A 13989-nucleotide genomic window follows, 5' to 3' on the forward strand; every position below is an offset into this window, starting at 1 on the left:
CTTTCCAATGTTTCTGGGGCTATTAGAAAGCTAGTGAGTGTGCTTTATAATATAAAATATGTCAAGGGAAAACAATACATGATTGGATCCAACATATCTTAAAATGTGATTTTACATATACAAAATAATACAATCACATACATAGTTGTTTTGGCTTTCCTAAATAGCAGTTGGAAATGTATGATAACATTTAAAGATATGATCAAGATATAAAGATTCTTTGGATTTACAAATTTTAGCTGAAAACTAATTTTCTAGAGTCAGCTTTATCAGTACAATTACATTGTTAGCCTATATCTGATTACCCTCTCTTTTACAATTTTCCAGATTAAAAAAAATACAAGGATATGTTCATTCAAATTATACCTAATATGCAGATATACATTTAGTAAGGTTTTCTTTGCACACATTTTGAAAAACAGAGAATCTGAAGTTCAGTAAATACTACACCATTTGGACAGCACAAAATGGGAAACACAAGTACTATCCAAAGGTAGTTGTAACAGATTAATAGCCAAACTTTATAATGATACACCTGATAACTTTATTTCGCTGAAGAAAGAAATTAACCTGTGAATAGAATTTCTATGCTGTAACAAGGTTAGAGGTTAATTACAATGAAAAAAATGATAACATAAACATTTTGTGATCATTTAAAAGATTTTAAAACTAGTATAAATGCAGTTCAGCTTCCTGAGTGATGCTTTTTGGTTCAACTAGCTACGTCTTACTAGCATGACAACTGACATGATTTAGAGCTGTTTGGTGATTCCTGATTGTGGTTTTTTGAAAAGGAAAATTATTCCCTTGATCAGTGTTAACAGATGCAAAAGTAAGCCGCCTTGCACCAGACTTTCAGATAGTTATTGGAGGCTCCAGGAGAACCTGCGGGGTGCCTAAATTCTCCTATAGTGTGGTTAAATAATAATTGATTCTGGTTCTTTGTTAAAACATATTGATCCTCAACAGAATTTAAACAGCTCTATATGCCAGCAAGTGTTAATTCCTAGTCAATTATGTTTTCATATAAACACATCTAATTTCACTATCAAACAAAGTGATTTCTGCACTTTTCAAATTGAAAACAAATTCAGTAAAAAGTGCAAGTTAGGAAGAAGTAGAGGGAAGAATGAAGAAAGAACTACAAAAGAAAGAAAATAAAATAATCCAGAAGAAATTTAAATATATAAAAGTGCCCAAAGAATTATGATTTTGCTTTCAATTCATCTTTGTCTCTGCTGATATGTTAAAGTTAAATCCTTTTCTATTTTATTTACTGTTGGTTAATTCACACAATTATGGAATTCGGAATCATTCCAGCTTAACAAAAAACAAAGTGGGCTGATTCTTGATCCACCAATATATACTATTAATATGCATTCTATTTGATTCTAAAATCTGTAACTATGAGATTCATGGTGAATCAGTGGGGAAACAATGGGAAATCACTGGGTAATGTCCTTTAATCGGTTGCACAAGTTGACAGCACTTTCACATTTTCATCATGACAACATTAAAGGTAAACCAATACATTACTTAAAATTAAAAAGTATGGTCGGTAAAATGTTACCCATCTGTTGGTTTGATTTATGAAATATTATTTTTCTATTGTTTTATAGTAAGCTCTTAGAAATTTAGAATAAAACAACAAATATGTCAATAAAATGCCTTATTTATCTTTGTTTTACCATAGTTATAGTGTATTTTCAGTGCTGTTTACTAATCTTTGTAAGTTTTTCTTCTTTACAGATAGAATATTTTGAAATAGCTTATCATATCAGTGATCTGTCTCTTCTATATTGTAAAGTGATACTGCTCCTTGAAACTTCAATCACTTTTGTTGCCATGAATTATTCTTTTTCCATACAAGTTTTGTGATGATTAGTACATTTTTATTTCGACAAAGATGGGAAATGGATTTGAAACAGCATTAAACTAACCTGTAGATCTACTATCATCTAAGTTTTAGCTTAGATTGTTGTGTAATTTGAATATAGTGAATGTTTATCATCACTGCTTCCAGAGTCCAGATTAAGAAGTGTTTACTTTGTTTTGTATGTACAGTCATTATACCAGTGTATCTATGCATGTTGAAGGAATATTTAACCAAAGGAAAGCTTACATTTTAAAAATGCTAAAGTGTGTCTGAGTAATTTTGAATGCTTTCAATTTATACTGAATATATGTGATTGATTTAGCTTTTCATCAGTTTCATAAGTTGGTTAACTTTTTATGTAAGTCACCTAATGCCAAAACTTTATCAAACCATAAATTTCAGTAATCCTTAGAATACCCAAGAAAGCACAATTAATAGTTGTTAAGCAATTCGAAACATTAAAAAATCAAAGAAAACAAAATTTGTCTTTCTCAGTTTCTCTGTCTCCTCTTTCTTTTGTGTCCGTTTGTTTATTAAAACTCCTGTTTTACTTTATATGTATTTTGTATAACTGCTCAGTCATACTAATGTTCTAAAGTCAAATAAGTTAAATAAATTGTGGAATATCTAAGCTTGACATACTTTCTCCTATTGTATTGTAATTTTTGTTTATGTTCTTTAAATTCTAAATCTTGTGTGTTCTGTCTTACATTGTGTGATTTTGTGATTCTAATTCTTCTATGGCCATATATATATATTTTTAATTATGATCAGTAGAACTGCTTTATCCAATAATTAGGATTATTTCTTAACTGTTGCTTTTAGCTACATTAAACAGTTGGTCATAAGTCTAGAAATCAAGCCTTACATATTCTAAGCTGTAAAAGTTTTTTGATTCAAAAATGAGCTATTGAATGTTCTTTAATAAAGTTGTATAAGAAATAAAAATAATGAAAACAAAGCAAATAAATGACATGTAAAACATTAGTTGATTGAAAAGTACTTTTCCATATTAGAATTGTCATGACCTAATAGTGAAGTAGTGAACTCTTGAGAAAAGCAATTAAGATTTTTCAACTCTTGGTCTGAAGACAAGAATAATCACATACAGGTCAAATGGCTTGTATGATGCTGTCAGTCATAACTCAAATAACTGGATCAATTACTTGTTCTTATTTTGCTTTAAAAAATTGGCCACTGGTTAGCATAATTGATACATAGGTAGCTCTAAAACTAGACATTTGTATAGTAAACTTTTTCTCTATTAAAATATATTTGTTATGTAAAATACAGATTAGTATGTGATATACTGTCAACTTTCGGGATTTAAAAACTACTTGGGAAAACAGACTAGTCATATATAAGAAAGAATAAAAGGTGACTAATATTTCACACAAATGAGTTAAAAAAAAGTTTTCTGATAACCAGACAACTCACTCCTGTAAACTCCAGAAAACTTCTTGAAAAATTCATACTGAATTCATTAGAACTGTGACTCAGATTTTAAGAGTAACCTATACCTGCTGAAGTTTATAAAATACAGTATCAATAGTTTGGCTATTATTTGTTATGCATTTTCCTTGTAATGCATTTCAAACTGATAATGAGCTATTGGTTCTTTCCAATGTCATGGATATAATAAACAACATACTTTCGAATAAGGTACTTTTGAATAAGATAGACGCAACTGCATGTGTCCACTGAGTGGATGAAATGTGTCTACTCCAACCTGATGCATGATATGAGTGTAAAATATGTGCATACTATGAAGACATCATATGACAAAGTGAATGTAAGATAGCTCATTAATAATTTTATGATGACTGCAGTTTTGTGTGAGAACATTCCAGACAAAATGGTGAAATAAAATGTATTAAACTAATATTATTGGGTTTTTTATTTTTAAGATGGCAACTATCACATTTTAAATTGCATATATGACTCATATATATTTTGAATACTACTACTCTAAATGTTTTATTTCAATTCAGAGGACTTTTCCATAAACTTACAACTTTTTTTGAAACTGTCTACTTGAAAAATGAAGTCCTTCTATAATATGATCAAATAATCAAAAATTCTATATTTATATCTGTTGTTTTTTCACTTTGTAACCACACAGAATAATTCTAATCCCTAATCTGCAAAAATATCTTTTTACCAAACACAGAGTAATCTTTGTTGGATAAATTGAGGCCCTACATATTCTGTTAATTATGTCTATTTCCACTCTTGTCTAAATTGTGTTCACTTTGTGTCCCCTAAAGTTTTTATTCACATCTACTCTTTATGTTCCCCTTTGGTGCTTTTCACCAGCAGTTGATAGACTTGTGTATTTGAGGCACTGACCCATCAGATTTTCTGGATTTTCTATATCCAATTTATGTTATTTAATACACTAAGTCATTAAGGAACTCTTTGGAATATATGTTCATTATTAGTTCTACATATTTACATACCATTTTAGGTAACAAAACACCTTCTCATCTTTTTAGAGTATTCATGGAACTCATCTCACTTACTGTATTTTTTCCGTGCATTTTGTGTCTCAAGTCAGTTCCTGATAAAAATATTACCTATAGCAAAACACATGTAAACCCTTTTGACTTTTTCTTCAAAACCATTTTTTGTATTTTTACAAATGAATTGATCAGAGGTTTATTTATAAATGGAACTTTATCAAACTGTCATCTAATGTTCTATATTTACCATTAGAGTTTTATAATTTTGTTAAGTTGATTGGCTAAACAAAAAATGCATTAAACAATATTATTCTTCAAGAAAATGATCATGTTTTCAAAAGATGAATGTCTTAATATGAGCAACTCTATGGATATGATTTTAAGAGGAAAGAAGTGACAACATTTATTAAGCGTTTATTTTTATGTCAGATTATCTTATGCACAGAATTTTGAAGGAATGGCCAATATTTATTCAGCATCTGTTACATAGAAAAGGCAATTTTAGCATATGCAATCCTTAAAATTCCCTCATGATAAACTATTCTCACACCCATGTTACAACTGGAGAAACTGACTCAAAATATCTAAGTTGTCCCAGATCCTACATGTTTGTAAATTGTTGAGTCCCTATTCAATGCATGCAGGAACTTAAGCTCTTCATAGAAGATGGAAAGCATTCTAAAATCAATAAGAGAGGTTTACAAGAAGATCTGCACATTACCTGCAAGACTAGGAGCTCTTAAACAAGGCTGGGACGGTCTTTGGCACAAGGTTAGGGGGAGGCCTTTGGCTATGATGCTATTGTTTGACATCATTCCATTTGCACTTAGGAGTTGCACAAGATTTTTGAGTGGGTATTTAGCATAATGAAACCAATCAATACTTTACTTACACACAAGATTACTGTACCACAGCTGGGATTAGTTTGGCAGGGACGAGGCTGCACATCTATATGGAGTTCTTTGTTTCTTCTTGTAAGCCTTGGGACTACCAGGTGGATCACAGGGAATGAGTTAAATCCTGCCCAATATTTATTAGATGTGAGAGTGAGATGTTAAAAAAATGACAGCATTAAGCTTTTAGCCATGCATCACTAAGAAAAAAATGATATTCTTTTAACATAACTAGGGAAGATTGTTATTTGTAGGCAGTTTAAGGGAAAGATGAGCTCAGTTCTAAGCCTTCTGGAATTTCAAGTGAGAAATTGCATGACTGTTGAAGAGTTTAGAATTGAAAGTCAAAATTTATGTAAATGCATAAGACAAAACTTTGGAGTTCTGAAAATTGTAGTTTAAATTTATGGAAGAAGTACAATTTCCTATGGAAGAAGCAGTGTGAAAGAGTAGATGCCCAAGTTCTGAGCCTTCGGTGCTACTCTATTGAGTATGTGAACAGAAGATGAGCTAGAGAAGAAGCAGTGGAAAAAAACAGGTAAATCTAACTGCGGATAGGCTCACAGTATTTTACCAAACTTGTTCTGAATTAGAGATAATTGAAAAAAGTGTTTATCATCATATATAGTAGTTCACCCTTTACTAAAGCTTACTGAGTGTAAACAGGATTTTAATAGCATAAAATGCCAACAAATTGACATTGTGCAGTCATTCTAAACAATCATGTACTCCAACAATGCTTTTCACAAAATGTGATTTTAATATACGTATAGGAACATAGAGACTGAAATACCCTTCAAGTGTATTTATAGAACCACTGTTCTATACTGGTTCAAGAATGTATTATAGTTAAATGAATAGTAATCATTAGAATTTAGTATGAAATAAGTCTCAATAATAATAACCATCAGTTTAATTCTAGGACGTGTAAAAATTTCCTAGAAAATATGTGCTTATTTATATTGCATGTGGAAATCATTTCCTTATGAATAGCATTCAATGCTACATTAGTAATAGACTTTTAGAAACATGGTTTTCCTTGGGCACTTGTCCTAATTGTCCTGCTGGGGTTGACATCTAATAAGCAGAGAACAAACCTGTGGCTAGTAAAATGATTGGGAAAGAGTTAGTGGGATGTGAAGTTAATAAATGTATTAATCTTGACATAAGACCCTGCAGGTCATTCCTGAGTTGATTCTACAAAATGAATACTTTTAGCTCAAACAAAATCAGAATTTTATATGTCAATATTGGGTTTTGAAATTCTGTCAGGTGTAAAATATTTTCAAGTGTTCTCAAAGGAGAAAATTAAGGTAACAGGAAAAGATAATAGAAATGTATTTTATCAATGAAGTCTTATTAAATCTTGCCTTTTTGAATATATAATATTTTATATCTTTGAATTCATGTTTTTCAACTGTTTATTTAAGAAAATTTTCATTAACTTTTAAGGGTTTTGAACATTTGTCCACTATGAATTTCAAAATGAATAAAAAACTGTAATGCTTGTAGTTTGGCTACCATGTGTTCAGAATATGTGAAATCTCCTGTTTCTTCATCTGAATTAATGTGTGCCACCAAAATAACCATCCCTAATACAAGCTGTGGCTTGGTTTGTCTTAGGAAAACATTGCTGCAAATTTTGTTTTGCTGAAAATTTCATTTAATATATCTGAGCATATCTCCAGGTAGTTTCTCTAATGATAAAGTGACAACTCCAGTTTCTACCTGCAGTTACTATTTTTTTAAAGATTTATTTTATTTTTATTACAAAGTCAGATATACAGAGAGGAGGAGAGATAGAGAGGAAGATCTTCCGTCCATTGATTCACTCCCCAAGTGAGCGCAACGGCCAGTGCTGCGCCGATCAGAAGCCAGGAGCCAGGAACTTCCTCCAAGTCTCCCACATGGGTGCAGAGTCCCAAGGCTTTGGGTGGTCTTCAACTGCTTTCCTAGGCCACTAGCAGGGAGCTGGATGGGAAGTGGAGCTGCCGGGATTAGAACCGGCTCCCATATGGGATCCCGGGTGTTCAAGGCGAGGACTTTAGCCACTAGGCTACTGAGCCGGGCCTTGCAGTTACAATTATTAAGAGACAATTTTGGTTAAAACATATTTTACCCAATAATATTTGCATTGTAATATTTAAGTTCAATTCAGTTTTAGAATATTAAAAATTGATACAGTTGGATGTTTATTGATCAGCTTTTGTTGATATCACAGAATGATGAATTTTATTATCCTGCATGTATGTTCAGCTCTAGTGATATTAAATGTTGCTCTTCACTTTTATCCTCCAGTATTTTTTCTGTTGTATTTCAAAACCTTCATAAAATAAAAAATAGGGGCAAAATGCATGTCATTAGTTTAGCAACAGGAGGTTGAATCAATATATTTCTTTTGGTTTATGAGTCTAATAAACGTAACTTTAATTTAAATTAGCACTATCTTTTTTTTCTTTCTTTTTTCTTTTTTTTAGGCCTCAATTCCTTTGAAGGAATTGGAGCAGTTTAACTCAGATATACAAAAATTGCTTGAACCACTGGAGGCTGAAATTCAGCAGGGGGTGAATCTGAAAGAGGAAGACTTCAATAAAGATATGGTAAATTGGTTGTGATAAAAGTGTGAATGAACTAGGAGTGAAAATGAATAAATATTTAGAAAGAAATTCGATCAGTCTCCAACTGAATTCTCGGAATACAGCATGCACATTTTGTCATAGTAATAATTTTTATAAATTCAAAATATTTTGTTGGCTATTTCAAGTCCTGTATTACTATATTATCTCTTAGAGTTTTGACTTGTAATTTCACACTCAGAGCAAAAATGTAATTAAAGAGTCAATCAGAAACTGTTAGATAATTAACAAATATAAGGGCTGATGTTTTCTGACAGTCATATTTTTAATGGTCTAATTTTTATGTCAGAGTAAGGACAATTGCACAAATTATAACATTGGTCATAAAAATGTCCCACAATGTGATTCTGCCAAAAATTTTTAGAGAATAATACAGTGTATGTTTAAAATCTGTATAAATTCATGCTGCTTATTTCATGAAATTAGAAGAAACATGATTATGTAGGATACTCCTAGTCTCAGGCCAACTTGCTTCAATCGCAATTAACTTCAAAATGTGTTTTTCTTTTTTATCTGGCTTGACCATTTCTGCCTCACATCCCCCTTCACTGCCTTTTCTTTCCTCCCTTCACCTTTTCACAACCTCTTTCTCACACTTCCACTGCCATCACCCCTGTGGCATTCTTCCTTTTAAATGCATCAATGCTAGAAACTTCACACTGTTTGAAGTGGTTATCAGAAGGCAGTATAAAACACTTAAGATAATCAAGTGCAGCAGCAATGGAAGCCATAATTTCTCCAGTCTTAATTCTCACTGGGATCAATTTTGACCTCTCTGGAGCTGCTGCAGTCCGAATTCCCTGTGTGTGGGTTTGATGGCCTGGCTAGCTCAGCTCATGGAAAGACAAGAAGCAGCTTGCTGAGGTGCTGAGGTCTAGCTACCTGTGCTTCATGGCAAAGAGGAAAACAGAAGCCACGGACATGAAAACCAGCACAGGCTGCCTCTTGGGCTGCCCGCCAAGCTGTCCTAGAGCCCCCACCTGATGTGGGGCAAGGAGGGAGGAGGATTTGCTTAATGTTTGTTGACTTTGAAAAGGCACAATGAAATAAGTAAGGTCTTTTATAGACTGTAACCATTAAATGTGTCTGCATTGTGCATTTTATTCCATTAATTGAGAAATCTCAAATAAGCATAATCCCATTCACCCTCCTATGCAAAACTAATTAGTCTGGGAGTGTGTGCTGAAGTATAAGCACAACATGTAGATTGAAGTATGTAACATATCTTGAATAGCATGCACATACAATATTGTGACTCTTGAAAATTATCTATTGTTTGATATACTTAGCTTACCATTGTACTTTACATGTGATTGCACAGCTAGTGTAAGTTGAAGAAAAGATAGAAACCAGAGATGAAAAATTACACAGTCCACATAATCTCATATGTAATTATATTACATGAGATTATTCAAATCATTTTATATCTAAGTAAACAACACATTGTTTTTTAGTCCAAAAGAAAAAAGTATGCAATGAAAACTTTTAAAGTCATTATTCCATTAGTTATCTTAATACTGGATCTTATTTTAAATTAACATAGCTATGGCACTTTTTAAAAAAATATTTGCTATATTTGATATAAATATCTGATTTTAGTAATACTCTGTCATTTGTCCTAAATATGGACACTTCATGTCAAATATTCAGTAGACATTGTTAGAAACTAGTATGCATTTAAAGCAAAATATTTGCTTTTGTAGTGTTTTTGGATTTATTGACATTTCACACTAACATGCACATCCATATTCCAACATGGATCAATTAACATAAATGATAAAATTATTGTATTATGTTACTCTTTTTAAAAATTATATGATGAAGATAAACATAAAAATCAAATCAATATATTGCACAAATGCTTGATTTCTCTGACCGAGTTACTTTAATTCCCCTGACCTTCCTACATGTAATTCTAAAATTTGTCTGCTTTAGAACTAGACTGAATGAAACCAACTTCTTTTAAAATCTAAAGTACACAATCTTAGAAAAATAAAAACGATCTGGAATCATAGTATCTTGAAATAGCATTCCCTGAAAGTTTTAAATTGGATTTCTTGCGCGTTTAAGTAACATGTTTTATTATCTTTGTTAACAATGTACAGCTTTTAAAAAAGCAAAATGAAGACTGTACTTGTTGTTTTTAATCAGAGTGAAGACAATGAGGGTACTGTAAAAGAATTGTTGCAAAGAGGAGACAACTTACAACAAAGAATCACAGATGAGAGAAAGCGAGAGGAAATAAAGATAAAACAGCAGCTGTTACAGACAAAACATAATGCTCTCAAGGTATTAGAGCTCAAATTATACTCTGCCTGTGGTTTTTATGTGTAGGCTAAAATATATTGTGTATAAATAAAATCTGCTGGAGGATGTTAGTCACCAGAAAGTGATTTTTCTTCTTATCCATGTATGTGCTTCAACATTTTTTTGCGTGCCATCTGATTTTTAAAGCTGTTTTTGCTTATATTTTCACTTTTTCATTCAGACAGATTTCTCTGTGCATTAGTGCAAGATATAAAAATGTGTCATAGCATTTACACACTTAAATGTCTAGTATACTTTATATGTTATTCATGTAATTCTGTTGAAAACCTTTTATAACTTCCACAATAGCTTACCAATATCCTTCCATTTTTTTCTTCCTTCATTGATTTAATTTATAATAGGTCTAAATTTAGTAATCTTATTAGACCTGGATTCTCATTTTAAAAATAATTGACTTCAATAGTCATTACTTGAAACTAAGCATGTGCAAGAATTCCTAAAGGTAGTATGGATAACCTTGAAAAAGAACTTCTATTTTCCGTTTAAGCATTGTGATATATGGCTTCAAGTACCTATATGACACAACTGGTTTGTTCAGGAAAAATAGAATGAATTGTTGCTTGATCTTTAATAATATATGAACTTTTTTTAGGTTGGACCTTTTGGAAACTTTCCTAAAGTTTGTGTGTGTGTGTGTGTGTGTGTGTGTGTGAATGCTTTGCAATATTCACTATTAGCATGCATGGCTGATTTTCTAATACTGTAAATTGCTTAGCTTTTCATTGTAAATCACTCATTTTGAGCTATGTACCCAAGTAGGTGCATTTTCTTAATTGGTGTATGGAATCTGCTTTATGTATGCAAGTAAGAGAATGAAACTTTTGCCTATAGTCAACCAAATAAGCACTGCTGAGAATGTAATTACACAGTATTGTGCCTGCAAGGAATCTGCTAGGAATCCATGAGGAAGTCTAATTGGCCAGCAAGTGTTGTGAAAATAACTGCTGATAAATATAGCAACTAGGGAAGTCCTCTTCCTCAGTGGAGTGCAAAAGCAAATCATTCTGTGCTCAGAATATCAAAAAGCTGTATAATTCACACCCTTCTGATTGGGCCTGAGTTTTTGGAAGCATCTGCACTGATCTTACGAGGATGCCTCCTATCAGCAGTGTTTAATGGTTACCTGGCTTACTTCTAAAGATATCTAGATGATGTCTGTAAGTATTTTTATGTATTATACATCACTTTGCTTGGAAATCAAGGGAGTTTCACAGTTGTGACCATCAGGCAGGCCCTTTCACCAGAGATACGATTTGTGTCACAAAGTAGGCATGGCTCCACTGATTGAATTTGCTGTATCTTGGTCACTTTGAAACAAGCAGCATCCCATCTGAATTGACTTGGGTATTTATTTCCCCAACAGGAGGTCTCGAAATGTAACATGAAAAGTCCTGAAGCTTTTATCCCCAACTTTAAAGAAAATGGAGAAGAAAATCTAGATTATTTTTGCAAATAAATGCTAAAAATGATTAGTGCAATTTTCAACCCATTTACAACTACCAAATTCAATAACTATATTAACCTACCTAAATGTTTTGATAGTCTTTCATTTTCAATTATTTTCTTTAGCTTGGGTTAAACTTGTACATAAAACCTAAATTTTTACCTCCCTGAAAATGTGAAAGCTGTCTGTAGAGCTCTTAAATTCCCATGGGTTATGACAAAATGCCGTTTCAGCTAATTCTGTTGATCAGGGAAGGCTTAAGATGTGCTATAAGGAAGGATACAATTGATGTCTCCCTTTTACTTGATTTATTAAGTCAGTCAGCCTTATCTCACCGGGTTGATTAGAAAACTGACATTCCCTCTTCTGGTTTTGAAAAGATTACTAATTTTGCATGTGGAAGATGGTTTGGTGAAACAAAAAGAAAAAGTTGTCCAGACAAACTTTGAAGGAATAGTTAAATAGACACTTTCATGTATACAGGTTGCTATCCGTACTATTGTCACGCTTGTACACATGAAGCTTGGAACAGATTCTAAAATAACTAAAGTGAATTTATATTTTTAATCATATGGTATTAAGAGCCTGAGAAACTTTTTCTAGCATAATGATTATCTGTTACTTGGTTGTATAAAAAATTGTTAATAAGCACACGGCCAATGATAGAAATTTTGGGATTCGAACTTTTTTAAAGTCAAATACTACCTCATCAAGTTACGCAACTATCTAGCTATATCAGTTTTATTGTTACATTAAAGTATCTCACATAGACAATAGGACAGTTTGGTTAGCTTTTTAAGAATTAAATGACAAGGTTTGTTTGGTTTTTTTTTAAGACTTATTGGAAAGGTATATTTACAGAGACAGGCAACAACAGACAGAAAGATCTTCCATTTGCTGATTCACTCCCCAAATCACCAACTCTTGGAGCTGAGCCAGTCTGAAACCAGGAACCAGTAGCTTCTCCTGGGTCTCCCATGTGGATGCAGGATACCAAGGCATTGGGCCATCCTCTGCTGACTTCTCAGGCATAAATGGGGAATTGGGGCTGCTGGGACACGAACCAGCACCTAGATGATATGCCAGCACCTAGAGGTGGAGGATTAGCGAACTGAGCCAATGCACTACCCCCAATATTTTTAAAGATGTATGAAAATAACAAGAGAAAATCATTTAGAATGCATTGTTCGGGATTCTTAGATGCTTCTACATATTTGTACTGCCACATAAATACAAAATGTAATCATTTCTGTATTTTTCATTTAACATAATTTGCATAAAAACATTTGTAACTCAAATTATGTGCATAAATAAATTCAGCCAGAAGTTTGTTCTTTGCCTAAATATAAATTGATATTTTAATAATATTTGCACCATGAACAGGATTTGAGGTCTCAAAGAAGAAAAAAGGCTCTAGAAATTTCTCATCAGTGGTATCAGTACAAGAGGCAGGCTGATGATCTTCTGAAGTGCTTGGATGACATTGAAAAGAAATTAGCCAGCCTACCTGAACCCAAAGATGAAAGGAAAATAAAGGTAATGTTGTTTTAGAATGCAAACACTAGATTTTGTTGCAAATTTAATTAACCTTGGAGGTCGTATTTATAATGTTGACGTTCTTGTTTTCTCTATTAACATTCTCTTTGATTTGATGTATTTGCTTGTATTGTGTTTTGTTTTAGTGAATGTATTGTATTAAGTGTTACTCAATTGATAATGTAGAATGAATGAAATATTTAATTTTGGGCAATATAAATGAATTAAGAAATGTCATGTGATTACTGGTAACGTTGTAATTGACTTTGTGTATCTTTGTTCCAGATGAACTAATGACTTATCTATCGGTATATGGACGACTTCTTTCTCATGTTAGCACATTCATTTCATCAGAACATCTTCACTCATCAGTGTCAAATCTGTGTAGTTTAGTTTGCATATTGTCTGAAGATGTGTTTCAGTTATTATTTTACACTTTTATGTTGCTTCATTCTCTGTTGAGTTCCTCAAACCTTTAAAAAGAAAATAAATTTCTTACTCCCACACCCTCTCCATAGTATTCTATGTGGATGGTCCCTAACAAACAATGAGTAAGCATTCTAATTGGATCAACTTCCAAAATGCTAGAAAAGCGCACTAGAAAGAAACTTTCAACCAATTTAAATCTTTTATTAATTAGAAGCTCTAAAATTGAGCATTCTAAAAAGAACTCAATTACTAATTGGGCTATTGGCTGAGGATTACAATGACCTCTTCCATGTGTGTAAATTTTGAAAAATAACAATTAAAGGAACAACAGCCTATGAAATTTCTGAGAGAAGTATTTGCTGCTTGCAGATCGGTTGATGTGGTT

The 13989-nt window shown here is 32.3% G+C and overlaps 1 protein-coding gene across 5 annotated transcripts in view; it reads left to right on the top strand.

The window, feature by feature from the left end:
- Positions 1–13989, top strand: part of DMD (dystrophin) — a 1951117-nt gene that overhangs the window by 772943 nt on the left and 1164185 nt on the right. For 4 of the 5 annotated variants that reach the window (XM_058659083.1, XM_058659078.1, XM_058659079.1 and 1 more), the window contains 3 exons: positions 7709–7831; positions 10019–10156; positions 13023–13175. In XM_058659083.1, coding sequence (XP_058515066.1) covers positions 7709–7831; positions 10019–10156; positions 13023–13175 — 414 coding nt within the window. The remainder of the gene's footprint in view (positions 1–7708; positions 7832–10018; positions 10157–13022; positions 13176–13989) is intronic. The other variant, XM_058659081.1, reaches the window with a different exon arrangement.

This window comes from Ochotona princeps, chromosome X (assembly GCF_030435755.1).
Source record: "Ochotona princeps isolate mOchPri1 chromosome X, mOchPri1.hap1, whole genome shotgun sequence".
NCBI lineage: Eukaryota > Metazoa > Chordata > Mammalia > Lagomorpha > Ochotonidae > Ochotona > Ochotona princeps.